The sequence below is a fragment of the Terrapene carolina genome, unplaced genomic scaffold, assembly GCF_002925995.2.
Source record: "Terrapene carolina triunguis isolate 2854851 unplaced genomic scaffold, T_m_triunguis-2.0 Scaffold62, whole genome shotgun sequence".
Classification (NCBI taxonomy): domain Eukaryota; kingdom Metazoa; phylum Chordata; order Testudines; family Emydidae; genus Terrapene; species Terrapene triunguis.
The window spans coordinates 33,307,710-33,329,554 of record NW_020664413.1 but is presented as its reverse complement, the minus strand read 5'-3'; the positions used below and the strand labels follow the sequence as shown (position 1 = coordinate 33,329,554).

Sequence of the window (21,845 nt, the reverse complement as noted above, 5' to 3'; positions counted from 1 at the left end):
TCCTATTTACCGTTCCCATGGAAATACATACAATTTCACAACACATATGCAATTTTATTTTTAATACACTTGACCTTATAGGTATTAATCTAATTCAAAAACATTTAATTTAAGTCAAGTTCATTCAGGATATTGCAGGAAATTGTCAGTCTTTCACAACGTGCACTTAATATTATAATGGAAAAGATTTTAGGATCATAATTCTTGGTTAGAAAGATTTCACAAATTCTTTTTGAATACTCAATTCTGTCAAAGGATAATATAAATTAGTTTTCTCCATGTCTACGTACTGAAAAAAATCTGACCTCCAGTGGCAATAGAACTAAATTGCTATAATGCTATTATGGTTTAGTTTAAATATTGTTAATCCATTTCTGTTTCATACATTTTAATATGTTAGAGTACTTTAATAAATGTACCATATTTAGTAAACTGTCCAGCAATAAATAGCTATGTCTAATTTAATCGCTGATGTCCCTGATTTGAAATTGTCAGTGTTAAACGAAGGATGAAACCAATTCAATGTTTTTAAAAAAGAATTATTATTTTTTATATTTGTACAAATCAAAACTCTCTTAGATTAACATATATCAATAAAGAAAATAAAGCCCAACTAAAGCCTCATTTGCTTTTCTCCTCACCACTAAGGCATGCATTTAGACAGAATGTAGGCATTAATTTTTCAATAGCTTGGCTTTAGTTGGTATATCTTAGCTTCAGTTGTGGTGGCTGTTTTTAAATAGTTGATAAATTTTGTAATTATTTTTATTTGTTTCATGAATGTGTATCTGATGGCAAGGAACAGAGCAACCATGTTCCAAGTAATCTTGCTCCTACCTTATCTCCAATATATCTCATCCTGACCTGAAATGCAGTTAAGGTCCTGAGTTTTTCTGCTGTTTAGAGAGACCCAATAAGACTAAATAGTGTAGTAGTTCTGTGATGTGGTGCTGTATTAATTTAGATGGAATAAAGGGACCCAAAGAGTCAAAGGTATTAACAAGACCCTGTCTCTGTCCAACATTAAACAATTTTTAACAAGATTTGGGGTTTGTATACAAAGACCAAACATACCATTAAAAATCCTTTTAACCCTTCATTAAAGATATAGAAAAGAAGGAAAAACAGTTAGAGCATTTGAAATGTAAAGTATTAAATAAGGCCTTCATTTTAAGAACAGCCCTTTAACCTTTAGCTGGAGAGAGTTTTTAAAAGGAAAAAACCCTCAATTGACAATGTCTTAGATGGTATTAAAGATGGTAATACGTGTCCTTTTGGGGGGGCAGGAAGTAAGTTAGTTGAGATAGGCTGGAGCTGCTGTAGTTGCTGCTGCTGTTAAAGTCTGATTCCATTTCCTAAAAGACAAAACAAGATGAACACATGCAAGAGGGGAGAGAACAGAACGGCAAAGATAGAAAATGCAGCTTCTGTCTCTGATATTGACTTTCACTTGCAATATGACTGCTAGAAAAACGCAGGCACAACACACAGTCTTATCAGCTACTGTGAAACCTGGCAAATTTATACCAGCATCGGGCTGTTACAGGCCATTTCTTTTAGCTGCATTTCTGGTCACAGGCTTACAGTAGTATTGAAGAATATGCAGTCTTGGCCGCCTCAGGCAGACTTTCATTAAAAAGAAGGCAAAAGGAGAGAGATTGGAAAGAAATAAAATAAGATGGGGAAGGAAAAGGAAATGGTGGTGGGGGGGGGGAGGGAAGAGAGAGAGAGAACCAAAGTCTCACATCCCAGGTGGTGTGTGGGATTCTGATGAAGCCGGTAGAGGTGGCGGTGTCACCTGGGTCTCTCTCTCTGTCCCGGTCTGGTCAGGACATCTCTCAGGATCAGAATGAGAAAGGCCTGGGGTCCCAGGAGATGGAAGGTCTGGAAGCCATGATGATGAAGCTTGCTCTAGTACAGAGATTCTCAACCTTTTTCTTTATGAGACACTCATAATCTTGCTTCTTTATGAGACACGCCTCCCCGCCCCAACAAGCTATAAAAACTCCCCGGCCCACCTGTGCCACAATAACTGATTTTCTGCGTATAAAAGCCGGGGGTAGCAAGCAGAGCAGTTGCCTGGGGTCCTACGCACAGGGGCCCCTGCAAAGCTACATTGCTCAGGCTTCAGCTTCAGCCCTGGGTGGCAGGGCTCAGGGCCTGGGGCTTCAGACCCATGCAGTGGGGCTTTGGCATTCTTTCCTGGGCCCCAGTGAGTCTAACGCTGGCTCTGCTTAGCAGACCCCTTGAAACCTGGTTGTGGGCCCCGGATCTCGAGTTGAGAACGACTGCTCTAGTAGACAGTTTTTCTCCCTATGTCTTTCTTTAAGGAATCAAAAAGGGAGTAGTGGGTGAGCCCATTCCCTCATGATTTTGTCTACCATGCCCTGGTTTCTGACATACCAATTTTCGCTCTTTGATTTTTGGTCTCAGTGTTCTTGTTTACAGGCATGATCTTAATATAGTCCTTGAATTATACCAATAGGCCTCATAACTCAGTACTGCTCATATCATTAAAAACATTTATTTGTTTGCATTTGAAAGCCATCTCTTTATTTCTCTTATGTATACTATCTGCTTATTTTTATAATAGATTATTGCTCACTTAAGCTATGTCTTCCTCAGGCTAATGTCTTGCCATTCCTTTATGAGCAGTGCAGCCCCAGTAGTGGTAGGAGTTGTGGAAGCACAAATGTAGATAGAGCACTGGTGCTTTTGCTATTATGTTATCTCACCCGACTTAGAGCAGGCAGTAGTAAAGCTGGGGGAGATTTCCCCAAACAAGCTAATATAAACAAGGATATAAAGGCTGGAATATGCTTAGCCTCTTCTTCAACGGAACTTCCTTTTTCTCTCAACCTCATCTGTTCTTCCTCTTCCCAGTTCTCAGCTGAAAAAATAATCTGAAATCCTTAAAAAAACCCATTACTGTAGTAAAGACCATACGCTGTCCCTGTGAACCAAGAATTCGGCTTGAACCAGTTCTAATAAAATATTTATATAGGTCTTGATAGAGAACAGCATTTCAGCATATACTTACAGTTAAGCACATGCTTAAAACCCTTTCACTTCAAGTTTAAGTGCTGCCATGAATAGGAATACTTTTCTGAATCAAGGCCAAATATTTATCTGGATCTAATAAGCCGTATTTTTAAAATGGAAAATGAAGATTTTACTATTTGGTTGATATTAATTTAATAGTAAAGGAACATAATTTATAAAATAACCCCAGCATTTTTATAGATGGAGGCTGGAATAATCAGGTCATTGCTGTTATTAAAATCTGTTCTTAGGGAAAGCCTGACACCTCTCAAGAAATGGGAAGATAATGAATGGGGGGAGAGAATGAACAAAAATAAATAAATAAATCTGTTTGGAAAGGGTTTAAAAGTTTGGCAGCAATAATATCTAAAGTAACACCTGCCAAGGAAAGTGCTGCTTGAAAGAGCTGACTTAGTAACAGAGAGGGGGAGAGAAAGACAGAGGTGGTGTGATGGTTGTGACATGCTGTTTTGCCGTGAAGGAAGAGTACAGCAGCTGAGGCAGCAGGTGGCAGCAGCTTCCCCTCAAAACAAAGTGGAAATTGAAGCAAGCAAAATTAGCAGCAGCTAGCTGTATGGCAGCATTCTCCACTGTAATGCCATTTTGTCTATTCTGTAAAACTTCTGTAAAAGAAGTTCTCAGTTGGTATACAGCTTCCATCTGGTATGTGAACAGATTGCATCTTAGAAAAAGGATGTTCTTGCTTCTCCGTTTCCCCAGAGTGTGCATCAACATATATGGGGCGGCTAAATTCGTTTTACAGGATGGAATTTCATGTATCAAACTCTGGATCTGATTTAACAAAGATTGTTGCAAACTTTCGTTTCTGGGCCTTAATCTAAATTGCATTCTGCCGTCATTCCCTGAGTATATTTTAAAATGGAGATTGACAGCAGTTTAGACTGTCAAGACTCTCTATATAATAAGATGATAAAATTATGCACAATTTAAAAAATACATAAATCAAAGTGGTAACTGCAGCCCAGTGACAACAGTAAGACATGAATTCATGTAGTGGAAACTGTTGTTTGACTGTTGATTATTTCAGTACATACACTTTGGGCTTGCCTCCACAGGGACTTATTCGTAAGGTGAATTTAAGCTGCTATAGTTCTATTGGTGTAACTCCCTGTGCAGAAACTTCTATCAGAATAAAAGAGTGCATTTTTTTTTGTTTAGCTTATGTTGCTTTGGAAGCAGTTCAAGCTAAACTGAAAAAAGGTACTCTTATTCCTGAATAAGTGTGTTCACATGGAGAGTTATATCAATCGAGCTATTGCAGTTTAACTATGAAAGTATATCTGGAAAAATCTCATGTATTGACAAGCCCCTAGAATGAAATTTATTTCCTCTGTATAAAACCTGAGTAAATTCAGGGGATAAGGGGTGGTGTATAGGGGGAGGGGGGGAATCCTCCAAAATCTACCAACCTATGACCAGGGCTCAGGGCTACAGCAGTTGTCCTTTGTCCCAGCTCACTGCTGCTTTGGCATACAGTCACTGCAGTTCTTCCACACAACTTGTGGGGGGTTGATAGTCATTGGAGCCACATAATACAGAATCCCTTGGCTCCTTCCTTATCCTACCCTAAACTCCTCCATATGCAGGACTGTTCTAGTTGTACTTCCTTAAATTTGTTTCTTACCACAGGGCTCTGGGGATGTGCAAGATCCTCCCTACCAGAGGGAATATCATTCCCTGAAGAACAGACCTATTTGGGACAGTGGGGTTGCACAGATGTGAATGAGGGCAGAATTTTGTCACACTTGGACTAAAGCCCTAGGAACAAATGTGGAGCTCCCATTGAAATCCTCAGGATCTACATGTGCAGATCTAGAGGAAAAATCTGTCCCTTAATATTCAGAGTAGAGATCTACAGTGTTATTTGGCTAACCTGACCCCACATGGGGTCAGCACCATGGCCTTCACTGTCCTGATTGCCATTTCCAGAGTGTTTGGATGTGATAATCTTTTTTTTTTTTTTTTTAAGTTACAATACCAGAACTATTCATTAAAAGTGCTGACACATTGCCATAAGAAGCACTCCCAGAAAATGATATTTTTATGAATACAAGGGGGAAAAAGGATATCTCTGAATGACAAGCATTTTATTACCAAAGCATCATGATCTAATGTGCAGAGGAGTTCTTTTCGGAAGGGTCTGCCTAGCCTTACTGTGTTATATGTAGTATTTTAAAATAATTCTAATCATTGATCACCTATAGGGGACATTCGATTAAAACAAATTTCTGTTTTAGACCCAAAACAGAGAATGCCTGGATATTTGCAAAGTCTAATGCAATACAAGCCATTGGGGTGATGTCATTTGGTAAGTGTGTGTGTGTCTGAACATCTCTTCTCAATCTGCAGTCAGCCCTAATGGTTGAAAGAATTTTACTTTATGTCTGGACCTGCATGGCATACGCATTTTCCTTTTAAGTTTTTACCTTAGTGTTAAGCTGGTTTAGGCAAAATTAGAGCTAGCCCTAATCTTTTCCCATTAGCCAGAATTAAACCTTTATTCAGGTTTGGATAAATCTCCTCTCATATGCATAGTTCCCACTCTAACTTCTACGCTCACTGTTCTGATATCCCTCTGTAGGCTCTAGTGTGCTGGTACTCTGAGGTCTTCCGATTGCTTGTTACTGCACAACATGCCTATCGTCCCAGAGTGGGAAATGTCACATCCTCTGGAGTTTTTCATCTGTACATTCTGGGGCATAGTTAACAGAGAAGCCCCAGACTGGATCATGGTATAAAACCTGAGGGGCGCACCAGAAGGAGGCACTGGAGATTGAAGTGGAATTGTGAGCAGGAAGCTGTGTCTGGCGTTGGTAGGGGAGAACCAGGTGGCATTGTTGGGGATGAGAAATCAGAATCATATGGGCTGAGTGGAAGGTGGAGACCCACGTAGAATGAGATAAATATCCAAAATGTGAAGCTGTTTGATGTTTGCTATGTACTGCGCCCTTCATTTGTATTTGTAATAATGAATTGATTTAAACTCCACTGCCCTGGAGTACACTAGCTTAGCTTGGTACAAAATTTTTATTTTTAATGAAATGTTGTTGTTTTTTTAATTGCCATGTGTGTTTCAGCATTCATTTGCCATCATAACAGCTTTTTAATCTATGGCTCTTTGGAAGAACCCACTCTGAGTAACTGGTCTCGCATCACTCATGTGTCTGTCTCACTCGCTCTGTTTATCAGTGTGGTGTTTGCTGTATGTGGATATGTGACATTTACCGGCTACACAGAAGGTAAGATACTCTACACATCTATTTTAAGGCTTATCTTGGCCTTCTGACACTTTCCACCCTTTTTGTTTGAGTTCAGTTAACTCCCTGCAGGGTAGAGAGAGGAGGAAATGCCAAGCTGATCATTGTCTTTTTAGTTATACTTGAAAAGGAATGTCTGGGATTTACCCTTCTTACCTAGTAGTCAAAAAATATAGGAGTGGGGTGAGAAACCAGCCCAGGGTCTATGCTGTGGAAGATACTGTAGACTCAGGAGCAGAGCCCTGATGGTGGAAAGCCCACATCAAGGAGATACATTAGCACAAAACTGCTTCCCTCTGTTGGAAGGATTGCATGGGTTTAGCAAAGCACAAAAATAAACAGCACTGCCAGGGGTAGAGCATGGCCAGAGTGGATGGGGAAATATGATGAGTACATATAAAAGCTTAAATAGTTTCCACACATCCCCTCAACACACTGTGCTGGCAGTGCTCTTATAGTGGCTAACTTAGAGCTGTTTCCCATGTGCCCAGCAGAATCTTATCAGAGTGGAGCAATGATACTTCCATCACCTGCACTCCTTCAGGATGAAATTGCCCTGGAGTGCAGGTGGCTAGGCTGCCACTGACTGGTATGACTGACACACACAAATCTCTCTGGAAGAATCGAGCAGCTGATGGGGGAAAAACTCATTTCCTGTTGCTGAGAGGGAAAAGAGACATTCTGAGAGCGTGAGGGGGGAAAAGTCAGCTTCTCTTCTAGCAGTGAGGGGAGAGTGAGGGTGGTGTGTGTGTGGGGAGCAACTTTCGGTCTAGTATTCCTAAAAACATACAGCCTTTTGCCTTGAGGATCCGCTATCTCAGGGGTCGGCAACGTTCGGCACGCGGCTCGCCAGGGTAAGCACCCTAGCGGGCCGGGCCAGTTTATTTACCTGCTGACGCGGCAGGTTCGGCCGATCGCGGCCCCCACTGGCCGCGGTTCACCGTCCCGGGCCAATGGGGGCGGCGGGAAGCGGCGCGGGCCGAGGGATGTGCTGGCTGCGGCTTCCTGCCGCCTCCATTGGCCCGGGACAGCGAACCGCGGCCAGTGGGGACCGCGATCGGCCGAACCTGCCATGTCAGCAGGTAAATAAACTGGCCCGGCCTGCCAGGGTGCTTACCCTGAACGTTGCCAACCCCTGCTCTATCTAAACAGAGTTACATTTTTCATATGCACAACTCAGGTATGCACTTTCTTTGAAACTGCAGCCTAGATTATTAATGTCAGAAATGTACCATAGGGTTCTCACTGTCTTTGTAACAGATTTTACTCTCTTTCTGTCTTTGGGAATGAGCGGGAAGAGGGAGGTAAGCGTTAAGGGAGGAAGAAATTTGTTAAATACATCATTGTTTCTCAAGTCAGTCAAACAATTTTAGAGACATTTCTTCAGTTGTTTCACAATTCTTTTACAGTCCAGTTTAAAGCTGTAAGAGGTTTATCACCTCATCTTTTTGTGGCAGACAGCAGCATTTAGCTGTGCTTGGAGTAGGGGATTTTCACTCCCTTCCCTCCTCCTCCCGCCCCCATTTTTTTATCCAGGAAAGCAACCTACTCCAGTCATTGCTTATACCCATCTTTCTAGCTGGACTGGCTGAGTACAGAATGACTAAAAATATATTTCAGGACTGGGAAAATCATACCTTCCTATTTTTTGTGTGTATATATATACTAGACACTATATTAAATGACCTGGTAGGCCATCTAGGTATAGTCTTAAGATTTGGTCATGTTCCATGGTAAGTTAGTCATTCAGCCTGAACTAGATCCCATGGTCACCTTTCCACAGAGGTCCTTTGCTATAATCACTAGGTGAGGTATTTACTTGAATTGTATAGCAGTATAATAGTAAACTGATGCAAAAGGAATTACCAGTTAATAATCCATATGTTTACATAGGGTTTTGAAGGTTTGAAATCCCCCAGTATAGTGTTGCAGCTATGATTAGATCCTGTAATATGATACACAGGAAATTCAGGTCTCTAGCTGTACCCATCTAGTCTTCCTTATGTGATTGTTCTTGTCCTAAGAATAACAAAAAGGAAATCTGTTTGTTTTAACCAAATGTTTTTCTTTCTAAAACTGTGTCACATACCGATTAAAAAAACAAACACCAGAAGCACCATTACAAAGTAATCTCAAAAAGAAAGCTGCAAAAAATAGGATGACAATAGGCTTACCCCTGTAATATGTGTATGATAGATAGATAGATAAGTAAATACTCAAGTGGAAATGATCTTGAGAACACAAGAAATAATAGAAAATGCTGTTACTATCGGGGTGGTGAAAGTTAACTTTGAATGTAATTTGTGATTATTTAATCATCATTTTCTGATTTATGTCTCCAAAAGTGGGTCAGAAAATCTCAAGTTTTTGTATACAATTATTCTGGTGACTTATCTCTCTATCTGCATTAGTGTAAATGTCAGCTAATAATTAGCCACAGTTGTCATTAATTTGAAAATAATTTCATTTTTCACTGTTCTCTAGGAGATATATTTGAAAACTATTGCAGAGACGATGCTCTTGCTACATTTGGAAGGTTTTGCTATGGAGTCACTATAATCCTGACTTTCCCCATTGAATGTTTTGTGACTAGAGAAGTGAGACATTTATCTCTTTTTCCATGATGTTTTTAATCATATGCTTAATCTGTAAAATATATGGTGAGATCTGTCCTAATTGCAATTACTGACTAATCTTATGTAAATATCAATACCTAATGGTCTGGTGCATGCTAGCTATAGCATTTAGTGGGCTTTTTCTTGTGATTTCATAAACTTAATAGTGTTTTCTTGAATACTGTTGCTTAAATTCTCAGTGTGGAGTAATGGAACTGGCATGTAGTGAACTCCAGTATGGCGACTCACACAGTATAGTATGCAGGAGGTGGTTGTAACTGATTGGGGCAGGGGATTTATAGTGAAGTAGAGGGAAAGTCCTGGAGTGTTTCACTGTACTGTAATCGATTAATGGGAAATCTGTAAGAAATCTTTTCTTTTAATAAATGACTTCATGGTAAGAAGGTTTCACTGTGTTTATCGGGTGAATGAGAAGAGTGCCACTATGTCCTGAAAATATAGTAAAGTCAAATGTTGGGGGTTTTTACATAATTTTAATATGAAGTAATTTCTGGAAAAGGAGGGATGCCTCTCACTGAAGTCAAGAATTTGAGATAGTTGAGAGCCATAACATTCTCACCCGCTCCTTTCATTTGCATTATAAATCATAGCATATAGAATTTAAAACATGCAGCTTGTTAAAATAAATAATTGGCCAAAGTAAAGTTACAAACTGTGTTTTCATTTCAGGTAATTGCCAATGTGTTTTTCAGTGGGACCCTTACCACCATTCTCCATGTTGCTGTGACAGTAATTGTTGTTGCTGTAGCCACAAGCATATCTTTAGTGTATGATTGCCTTGGAATAGTTTTAGAGCTGAACGTAAGTGCACCTAATGCTCCATTATTTACTAACACTCTTTAATATAAATGGAATTCTGAAAAACTACAGTATTCTTTTAAATGTAACATAGTATAGTGTTAACAGTGTCACAGAAGGAAAGGAATTATTTGCCTCCTCAGAAGATAAGATGAAAGAACAATGTCCTGAAGCTAAGGAAGAAAAGTTCAGGCTGGATAGTCAGAGGACTTTCATAACCTTCAAGAGTAAATGGAATAGACTTATCAAAGGATGTGGCTGATGGCTATGGACCATGACTATCAGTAGTTAAGTACAGGTTAGATAAGACAGTGGAGTATAATGGGACCTGTTAAAATCTTGACACTTGTTGTTAGGAAATAATTAGAGTTACTGCAGTATTACAGGTATCTCATATTGAGTCACTACATCCTCTAGCCATGGCCCTTCCCCAGGTAGTGCTGCTGACTTTTGAGCCTAGATTCCTGTCAAGCTCATGGCAGAAGGGCGGTTGCAACCAATTTCTTCCACTGCTATTGGACTTTCCTTTGCACTTGAGCCACCAACAATGTCTTCACTATGGGAAGGCCAGAGTGGGGGATCCAAAAATGACCTCATAGGAGGGAAAATATATCTCTTGCAAAGTGTCATCCCTAAGACTCTGATACTGCCTCAAATTGAAGGCAGAGGCTCCAAAACCATGGATTCAGTTTAAAGACAGATACTAAGGTTTTTCTTGTCTTTAATACTTACACAACACAAAGTGTTAAAGAATGTGTAACGGAGTAGCTGGCCCATTGAGTGAAACTGGCCTCAGCACTCCTGTTCCAGGCCAAGTGTTCCCAGATGGGCCAGTTAAGACGGCAGGGCAGCATTTGGGGAGCAATCAGAGGCCTGGTGAGATCTAGTGAGAATCAGAGCAGACTGAGTGAGGTAGGAGAAGAGAACTGCCAAAGAAAGAAGGTACTTCCTGGGAGAAGGCTAAAGGTAGGAGAGCAGCAAGAGGGATTTGCTGGCTGGTGTTTCTAAGCCAAAGAGCTAGGGCCAGATGGCTGAAAGCAGGAGGAGGAGGAGCAGCAGCAGCAGCAGAAGGAGTTGCCTGATGACCCTAAACCAGAGCCAAGGGCCAGAGAAGGCTGAAAGAAGGGAGAGCAGTGGAGGGGCTTACCCACTGGCATCTCCTTGCTGGAGAGCTGGACCAGCGAAACGGTAAAAGGAGAATACTCCTGGCAGAGAGGCTGTGGGAGTCCCCACTGGAAGGAACAGGGTTGCACACAGAAAGAAGGGGAGTATTATTTACACTGGGGTGATATGGACTATGTTTTGGGATATATTATGGAGTACTTACACCATGTTTGTAAAGAAATTGTTTGGGACTAGAAGATAAGCTTGCATGGAGTTACTGGGGACTCAAAAGGGAAACTGAGGAAATGTGCCACTTGTAGGGCTGTGCTGAGTCCACAAGGCAGTGTCCAGGAGGGGCCACTGGTTACAGTCTGAAAACTGGTTTTTCTGGTAAAAACATTTCCACCTAGTGGAGTCTTGTATGTGAATGTAGATTGTTAGCCAAACTGCAATAGTAATAATAGAGGAAGCAGACTACATAGCTCATCAAAACATGCCTGTGTTATTAGCCAGTCTAAATTTATGGTAACTCTCTGGTTTTTAACCAGTCCTCTAGCTTCAGTTTCAGTCCAGATATTTATAATAAAACATGCCTTATAGCAACTGAGCTCCTTGAGTCTATCTATTTAGCTTAACGAAGAGAAGATTAAGGCGTGACTAGATTACAGACTATAAGTACCTGCAAGGGAAAAAATATTTAATAATGAGCTCTTAAATTTAGCAGAGAAAGATATAACATGATCCAACAGCTGGAAGTTGAAGCTAGACAAAATCAGTCTGGAAATAAGGTGTACATTTTTAACAATGAGAGTAACCAACCTTTGGAACAATTTGCCAAGGGTTGTGATGGAGTCTACATCGCTGACAATTTTAAAATCAAGTGGATGTTTTACTAAAAGATACGCATTAGGAATTATTTTAGGGAAGATCTCCGGCATGTGTTATACTGGAGGTCAGACTAGATTATCGCAATGGCCCCTTGTGGCCTTGGAATCTATGAATAATATAGTAGGTATGGGTATGTCACACTTCAGGGTGTAATAGCAGGGGGTTTGAGAGATCCCTGTAATAAGAGCCACTGCTTCTGATACATAAGAGGAACCTAAAAATGGCTCTCTATGTTGCTGTTCATTTCACTTAGTTGAGAATCCTAGGACCTGATTCTGCAAGCTCTATTGAAATCAGTGAACGAGAAGGAAGTGAGTTGGTCTCACCACAGGTACAAGGATCTTCCCACAAGTAACAGCTTGAAGGATTAGGACCTTGGTGAGGAACATGTTCTCTGCATTACAGTTTAATTTCCACCTGAGCAATGAGAAGAGGCTTTATAACAGCCACATTAGCTGCTTGTGCTCACACTGATACTGGAGATCTGATTCTGCTATCCAGATAAACTACCTGACTGGCCTCCTCTCAAATCATTGTTACCTGCATAGTTTCTTTCCAATTAATCCTTTCCAAATTATAAATAGCTTAAAATAAACAGAATGCATCTTGGCTTGGTTTAGCTATGCTCGATGTTCCCTTTGGCATTTCCCCCAATACTGCTTGTTTGGCATCTGTTGGCAACTTTCTTTCCAGCAGCTCTCTCTATTTTTAAGTTGTGTGTATGAAATTCATACATGTGTATAATTCACAAACAGAATTTTCTTATTATAGATTTTCTTTATTGTTACAAAAAGACTTATCTCTTGTATAATTAACCTGATGTAGTACTATTTTATTACACTAAATTAATATATTATTGAGGCACTGCCAGGGAATGTCAGTTCCACTCTCTTGCCAAAATTAGTAAATAGGTATGATTTTTATGTGTAATTGTCTACGTAAGTGTTTTCTTTTTAAATAATCTTCCATATAAGTAAGCATTCCATAAATATAATAATATTGTCCCTTTTAGCCCAAGCAGTTAACCAATTTTTGAGTCCTTCCCAGGTTGTTTCCATTGGGAGAAGAAGCTGAGGAGATGAGTCTGGTATCTCTTTGATGTAATCATGTTTATTTACAAAAATGTACACAAAGTCCTGTTTCCCTGAACATAGTAGAAACAAACAGGAGGCAGTTTCCTTGTTCAGAAAGCCCAGTGTGCCTTCTCTTTGAGTATTATGCCTAAAAGAATTTCTGTCTCTTGGTTTCCTCCCAAGCACTATGATCACCACTGCTTCTTTTAATCCATACACAGATACAGCTGCCAATAAATCAATTCCCTGTGTTTGCAGTCAGACTCTAGGGAAAACCCTTGGGCCACATGGCTTAGCTTCCAGGTCTTGCCATGGTTGACCATGACTTGGGCAGTTGCTTCTGTTGTTTCAGCTATAACTAAGCAAAAGGGCCATTTAATTGCTCCATCATGTAGCCTGAATGAAGGGTGCATAGTACACCCATTGACTTCTACCAGGTCTGTAACTGATGACTGCCAATAACACTTCCCAGCATGACAGTATAAGTAACAAGAAAATACAGATGAATGAAACAAAGACACGTTAACGTATGGATTGCTATACCGCCTGCAGTCTCTCTAATCAACAAATTTATGGATACTCTTAACTGAAATTAATGCAGACTACTCATAAAGCGTGTGTAAGAGGGTGGCAAGTTCCAACATCATGCACAGAATTGCAGAGCTCTCTGATGGCAAATGAAACATGGCTGCAACAATATTATAGCCTGCACTGGTGCTTACTTAAGAAAATACTTCAGCACATGCTTAACTCCATCCCTACCCAGGACAGCACTTAAGTATGTGCTGGACTTGTAGTTAGTTCCCTTAAAAGTTCAGCACATGTGTAAGTGTTGTCCTGAACAGGGATGCTTTCCTGACTAAGGGTCTATGTTTGGAGGCATTGCTTGACAATATTGTTCTGAGCAGCTGCTAGGAGCAAGTTAAACTGCTGCATTGATGTTTATCATGCACAGGAAGCTTTTCTTTGTTTTACTGAAAGGTAAAAACTTTAAGGAAATCCAAGTAGGTGCTTTGTGATAGTGCATGAAAGAAGGATTAATGAATAATACTGCCCCTTTACATTTCTTCTAAAACCTTATCAGGAATTGTTCCTAAATATTTCACATGACAAAATATTTCAAAGCTATTCAAAATGTGGGATTTACTGTACTTCTGGAGCTCAGATTTTTCATGTGATTTTGGCTTAATAGAAAGCAAGTTCATGCAGGGTAAAATTTCACCCTGTTACAGTAAAATGAATATGTTGTAACTGTTTTCTTCATCCTGAGACATTTCAAATTATAGTGCAGACTCCTTTGCAATCGATTTGGGTTTTGGTGATTGAAACCACCCAGAAGAAAAGCCATTACTCTAGTTTCTTCTCATAGGAAACTTTTTCACAGATGTAATTACCGGTTAACTATAAACTAATTATAAATGTTTGTTTTGTGCTGGAGATGTGAATATATGTGCTCATGGGTTTTTTTTGTTTCCTCCTACCAGGGGATTCTCAGTGCTACTCCACTTGTTTTTATCATCCCAACAGCATGTTATCTGAAGCTGTCTGAAGAGCGCTGGAACCATTCAGATAACCTCATATCCGGCCTGATTCTTACTGTTGGTGTGTTAGTGATGACAGTTGGATTTGTTATGACTATCTTGCATCCCCAAGAATGTAGCCATGGAAAAGAAATGGTCTACTGCTTCCCTAATAATGCCTCTCTTTACAACAGTACACTTCCACCTTTTTAGCCAATTTGCCAGTCCTGAGTCTAAAGGGCCTGTCATCAGTTCATATCAATTTAAATATGACTGGGACAGAGTCCTCTTATGTTTTCGTACTGACTAAGAATCTTAAACTGTACAACTATATTTGTGTATCGTGTTTTATGCTATTGTCTTTTTCTAGATGAGACTTAAGCTTTGACTTTTAAGATTGCATTGCATCAAACCTGACTCTTCAGTAGAGTCTCACTAAATTGGATGAATAACTCGAAAACCAATTGCTAAGGATGTAATTTTGCAAATTTGCAAATTAGTAATCAAATACAATTAAAAAACATAGATTAGGCATCTCAAAGTGTACTTTCTTTAGTCATTTAACAAATGGAGTTTTAATTACTTTTGATAACTCTTCACAGAATACTAGTAAACATACTCTAGTATATTTTCTAAAAGTCCTGAAACTGTATTATTAAGAGACCTAACCATACCACTCTGCTATTAAATCTTTGCTGAGAAGTGGGGATAGTCCCACTTCTATAGTAGTGTATCTGTAGTGTATCTGGCTTAGAGTGAAAATCACCTTGGTGCAGAGGACCAATACAAATGCAAGACCTGTGCATTTAAATAGGGGTTAAGTGGGACTTTTGTTGTGCAGAGGACCAACACAGTCTGTGCACAAGTGCAGTTTTACTCATTGAATAGTGAATTACAAGGTTGTTTGCTGTGTTTTTATTAAAAGGATTTTATATGAATAAAATAGCATTGGTATTTTTTAAAATGACTGACGATATAGTCTGCTTTAAAATCATTACTATGAGATTGACAGAATAGAAATTGTAGTTTACAGGAATCATAATTTACCTTAAATTCATAAGTGAACTTATTGCTTATGAAACCTGATGGTGATAATGCTGTAGTTTGAGCAGGTGCTGTCTGATCTTCCCCATGGAATTCTGCCAGTGAACTTAAATCTCAAATTCCATGTCTCTCTTCAGTACATTCCATTTGTTCAGCAGAACTCTACCCCATCTGAAACAAATGGCAGAATCATATAAATGCCCAAGCTCACTTTCATTTAGAAGATTTATATCAAGGTCTATAGAAGACTAGTGAACTAGGAATTCACATGTAAATAATGTGAAGGATGGGCCTGGCTCCCCATTTTATTGCTGAGCGCTTGTTTTGCATCCAGATCAAATGGTTTGATCACCTACTTGGCTGAATCTCTGTTTTCATTATCTTAAGGTCTTTATGCTACCTCAGCCAGAGATGCTTTGATACTGCTCAACATTTTCAAACCTGCATGCATAAGTTAGGTTTCAAAATCCATATCTAGAAAGCTAAACAGGAGTGGCCTGATTTTCAGAATTGCTGAGCCCACCTGCAAGTCCCATTGACTTCAAAAGAAAACCAGGCCACTACTGATCAGGATGTAGGACCTGAGGGCATGGCTACACTTGCAAGTTACAGCGCATTAAAGCAGCCCCGGGTGCCCTAACTCACGACCCGTCCACACTGGCAAGGCACTTAAAGCGCCTGGACTCTGCAGCTGGAGTGCTCCTGGTAATCCACCTTCACGAGAAGCTTAACGCTTGGTGCGCCTCGGCTGAAACGCCCGGGCGTCAGTGTGAACGAGGTGTTGCATTACTGCACTCTGATCGGCCTCCAGAAACGTCCCATAATCCCCTTAAGTCAAGTGGCCACTCTTGTCATTGTTTGGAATCGCTGCAGAAATGCGGATATCCCCTTTCAAAGCTCCGTTTCTGAAAGCCAGCATGCTTATCTGCTCCGGGACAAAGCAAACCATTACTGTGGAATGCTGTGTGTGAGAGAGAGAGGTGGGGGGAGGGGGGATCTGCTGCTGTCTGAACCTACAAGACAGCATGCTGACATGCTCTCAGCCCCCCAAAAACCCACTCTCCCCCCACATACACACTCCCCGTTACACTCCACCCTATCCCCCCATTTGAAAAGCACGTTGCAGCCACCTGCATGCTGGGATAGCTACCACAATGCACTGCTCTCTGAGGCCATTGCAAGAGCGGCTAATGTGGCCACACCAGTGCGCTTGAATCTGACAGTGTGGACAGACTGCAGCACTTTCCCTACTGCGCTCTCCGAGGGCTGGTTTAACTCACAGCACTCTACATCTGCAAGTGTAGCCATGCCCTAATTTAGGCATCCAGGTTTGAAAATTTTGCCCACTGTCCTTATTGCTTGAAAAACAATTTCAATCAAAACTTTTTAACCTACACGTTTGCTATTATGGTAGAAGGCACTAGATGATGTTGTTACACATAGTTTTACAAGTTGTTTTTCTTACTTTGTGAGCACTGTTCAGTCTCTGAAGAAATCTTTGTATTGTAGTTAGTTTTGTAATGTAGTTTCTTTATGGGGAAGGTGGGAAGCTGTTGAAAGAATCATGGGAGTTTACACACTGCCTTAATCTCCCTATCCAGAGTTAATTATGAGGACAGAATTACTCCATGAGAACCAGGCATTGGTGTTTTGGCTGAAATTACTGAAGAGAGGATTTGCCTGCATGCTTTTGTGACTTACCTCTATTCCCGGATTGCTGTATAGAGTGTAAATAAATAAGTTGCACTAAGAAAATACCCAGCCCCAGTGTTGCTCAACCTGAAAGGCCCTGACTTCTACTATCTCTTGGCAAAGGATGACCATATGTATTTTAGCAGTTTAGATTCTGCCCAATTGCTAAATTTGTATCTGATTTTGTTTAGACTTTTCAATAAAAGGAACATTCTGTTTTGTCATCTTGACTCCCTCAGCACCCAATTCATTATACTCAGGTAGTTATTGCCTGCTTTGTTTTCCCTCAGCCTACAACTGATGAAAAGCTTTTAAGTCAGCAGTTACTTATTAATCTTCCTATCATTTTTGTGTGTCTGCTCAGTTATTATTTGCTTGCTTGAAGAATTTAATAGCTAGTTCTGTAAGGCAGTACCTTTCTGATGAACTTGTCAGCTTTGCCATAAGCATAGAGAAGGATTTTGTAATGTGTGCAGAATAAACATGAACCACAAAAATGTCAGTATGGTTAATTGTTTGGTTTAAAAAAAAAAAAAACCTACAAACCCAAACCAGTAATATCTACTACAAAATGGCATGAAGAGTAGTCAACTCTACTGTTTTAGAGAAAAGGGTATTTCCATCCAGTTATTAAATGAAATTAGATTAACACAGTTTGGAGAATGGATACATTTTTAGCTCATTATATTTCGATGCCCCAAGGCAAACATCCAGTTCCTCTAATGGGTATTGTAGTGTCTCATTTGAGAGACCTGGTCTGCTGGACCATGTATGTATAGGTAGTATGTGAAATGTGTTGTCAAACTTTATCTAATAGAGATTAAATCAATGTAAAGTTCAAGATCAAGTTTAAGATCTTTGTGTTCCTCCAGTGTTGTATAGAGAAATGGTTTCAGGTAAGTGGAAAACTACAGTCTACCTTTGACAGAATCCAACTCTGGCCTCAGTCCAGTAGGGTCCTGATCATCCTCAACTCCAGTTGACTTCATCAGCAAATGTGAGGGTACACAGGGCTGTGAAACAAGTACGTAGGTCCAGATCCTGAAAGGTATTTAGGCACATAACTCTCATTGATTTCAATGGAATTTAGTAGCCTAAATACTGTTAATGATCTGGGCTATAGTCTGTTTCACTACTGGATACTTTTTATGAATGATAGATTAGCTTGTTCTGTCCATTGGGAATAGATAATGAAACTAAGTCACTTTGGAATTAACTAAATACTAAATTTCTGGGCTTAAGTGTATCACTCTTTGAATGGTTCATAAATGTTTCCTTTTATTACCAAGGTGATTCAGTCTATGTGCATAATGCATATATTCTTAATTTAAACAGTACGTTATATTACAGTAATTGTCAGTTGCCATCTAGACATATGTATGTTGGCACTACAGGCACTTACTGTAATGCTGATACATTATTAAATTCAACCAGAATTCCTTTAATGTATCAACTTCATGTAATATTTGAAAAGATTTTGTATTGATTTCGCAATTCTGGGATTCATCATTTTAATGTTTTTGCTGTGAAGAACTGTACAGTTACTGAATTATACATGGACAATTTGACATAGAATGTACTACTTTATGAAGCATTTAATATCCTCTGAAAAGAATTGAGATCAAAGTAATATTGCTTATGATACCATTGCCATTTGCAGTCTTATCCATTCTTTGTGATTTCAGTAAACACAAAGGACCTGAATCACAGGTGCGTGGAAATCTCACTGAGCTAATGGGGTTCCATGCAGGCGTGCTTTACAGGATCTGGCCCCATTCTTTTAAACTGTACCATTAAAACTGATGGGACTTTTTCTATTGATTTGAATGGGCACAGGATGCATATGGAGAGGTGGTGAAAGGTGACTTTTATCTAATCGCTGGGATCTCAGTATTTACCCATTTGAAATCTTTTCCACAGAGACTGATGCTGAGTTGCTGTATGATGCTGTGGGTTAGAGAGAGAACCCAGGTCAAGCAACTAGCAGTAATCCTCAAACGTGAGTCTTCAATAATATACTCTTAAAAAGTTTGATGCCTGGTTCACTTTATGTTATAGAATCATTAATTAGGATTTGGTTACTTCACCACCCTCCTAGTGAAAATGTTTTTCCTAATATCCAACCTAAACCTCCCTCACTGCAACTTGAGACCATTACTCCTTGTTCTGTCATCAGGTACAGGTACTCCTTGTTCTGTCATCACTGAGAACAGTCTAGATCCATCCTCTTTGGAACCCCCTTTCAGGTAGTTGAAAGCAGCTATCAAATCCCCCCTCATTCTTCTCTTCTGCAGACTAAACAATCCCAGTTCCCTCAGCCTCTCCTCATAAGTCATGTGCTCCAGACCCCTAATCATTTTTGTTGCCCCTCCGCTGGACTTTTTCCAATTTTTCCACATCCTTCTTGTAGTGTGGGGCCCAAAACTGGACACAGTACTCCAGATGAGGCCTCACCAATGTTGAATAGAGGGGAATGATCACGTCCCTCGATCTGCTGGCAATGCCCCTACTTATACAGCCCAAAATGCCGTTAGCCTTCTTGGCAACAAGGGCACACTGTTAACTCATATCCAGCTTCTCGTCCACTGTAACCCCTAGGTCCTTTTCTGCAGAACTGCTGCCTAGCCATTCGGTCCCTAGTCTGTAGCAGTGCATGGGATTCTTCTGTCCTAAGTGCAGGACTCTGCACTTGTCCTTGTTGAACCTCATCAGATTTCTTTTGGCCCAATTCTCTAATTTGTCTAGGTCCCTCTGTATGCTATCCCTACCCTTCAGCGTATCTACCACTCCTCCCAGTTTAGTGTCATCTGCAAACTTGCTGAGGGTGCAGTCCACGCCATCCTTCAGATCATTAATGAAGATATTGAACAAAACTGGCCCCAGGACCGACCATTGGGGCACTCCGCTTGATACCGGCTGCCAACTAGACATGGAGCCATTGATCACTACCTGTTGAGCCCGACGATCTAGCCAGCTTTCTATCCACCTTGTAATCCATTCATCCAGCCCATACTTCTTTAATTTGCTGGCAAGAATACTGTGGGAGACCGTGTTAAAAGCTTTGCTAAAGTCAAGGAATAACACATTCACTGCTTTCCCCTCATCCACAGAGCCAGTTATCTTATCATAGAAGGCAATTAGGTTAGTCAGGCATGACTTGCCCTTGGTGAATCCATGCTGACTGTTCCTGATCACTTTCCTCTCCTCTAAGTGCTTCAGAATTGATTCCTTGAGGACCTGTTCCATGATTTTTCCAGGGGCTGAGGTGAGGCTGACTGGCCTGTAGTTCCCCGGATCCTCCTTCTTCCCTTTTTAAAAGATGGGCACTACATTAGTCTTTTTCCAGTCATCTGGGACCTCCCCCGATCGTCATGAGTTTTCAAAGATAATGGCCAATGGCTCCGCAATCACATCCGCCAACTCCTTTAGCACCCTCGGATGCAGCACATCCGGCCCCATGGACTTTTGCTCATCCAGCTTTTCTAAATAGTCCTGAACCACTTCTTTCTCCACAGAGGGCTGGTCACCTCCTCCCCAGGCTGTGCTGCCCAGTGCAGTAGTCTGGGAGCTGACCTTGTTCGTGAAGACAGAGGCAAAAAAAGCATTGAGTACATGAGCTTTTTCCACATCCTCTCACTAAGTTGCCTCCCGCATTCAGTAAGGGGCCCACACTTTCCTTGACTTTCTTCTTGTTGCTAACATACCTGAAGAAATCCTTCTTGTTACTCTTAACATCTCTTGCTAGCTGCAACTCCAGGTGTGATTTGGCCTTCCTGATTTCACTCCTGCATGCCTGAGCAATATTTTTATACTCCTCCCTGGTCATTTGTCCACTTCTTGTAAGCTTCTTTTTTGTGTTTAAGATCGGCAAGGATTTCACTGTTAAGCCAAGCTGGTCGCCTGCCATATTTACTATTCTTTCTACACATCGGGATGGTTTGTTCCTGCAACCTCAATAAGGATTCTTTAAAATACAGCCAGCTTTCCTGGACTCCTTTCCCCCTTTATATTCTGTTTGGAGCAGGGTGAGCATTCCATCTTCTAGGCTATTAGCTGCAGCTCATGTAACTGGCAGAAGTGTGAAATCAGAGCTCACTGTAGGGCATAACCATGATCTACTGTTTTTGATCTAATATCGAAGTTCCAATACATCATAAAATGCAGAACTCAGCCGGCAATCCAACACAGTCACTGTCCAATGAGCACCATTATGTGGTATGCAATGGCAAGAGCTTTGTGAAACACCTTGAAGAAAAGAGGAAGGGCCAGGTCTGTATGTGTTATGGGAGGCACTTGATCTCCCACCCTGGAGGAGCTCTGTGCCTCCTGGATTTGCAGAGGAAGTATGCCTGCTGCATCACCCCTTGGGTGGTACCCTCCAAGGTCAGAAAGACCAGCTGGGGTGTGAGGGATGGAAAAACTTTGTCCTTCCTTGTTGCTTTTGTGCGACTGATGCTCATCAGTGTGACCCCCACAGAGGGAGACTGGATGTTGAATAGGTACAAAATGAGAGAGACTCCTTGCACTCCTCCTTCCACCACCATTTCCCTTCCCCACTCACCCATGCAAGGGTTCTGGTTCTGAACACAATGCAATAATATAATATGCAATGTGAGGAGAAGTAATGACACCATGAAAGCAAAACCAGAAAACACCCCCACCAGAGTCCTCAAAAGAAAATGGAGCTTGCACGGTCCAGAGAATTCACTCCAACTAGTCAGAGCTGACAAAACTAGAGAGACTGAGGGCAGGTCTACACTACAAGCGCTA

The 21,845-nt window shown here is 40.7% G+C and overlaps 1 protein-coding gene across 1 annotated transcript in view; it reads left to right on the top strand.

The window, feature by feature from the left end:
• Positions 1-14,552, top strand: part of SLC38A11 (solute carrier family 38 member 11) — a 36,390-nt gene extending 21,838 nt beyond the window's left edge. Inside the window, exons 7-11 of the mRNA XM_026647769.1 lie at positions 5,301-5,371; positions 6,141-6,302; positions 8,805-8,917; positions 9,626-9,757; positions 14,304-14,552. Coding sequence (XP_026503554.1) covers positions 5,301-5,371; positions 6,141-6,302; positions 8,805-8,917; positions 9,626-9,757; positions 14,304-14,552 — 727 coding nt within the window. The remainder of the gene's footprint in view (positions 1-5,300; positions 5,372-6,140; positions 6,303-8,804; positions 8,918-9,625; positions 9,758-14,303) is intronic.
• Positions 14,553-21,845: the final 7,293 nt, after the last annotated feature.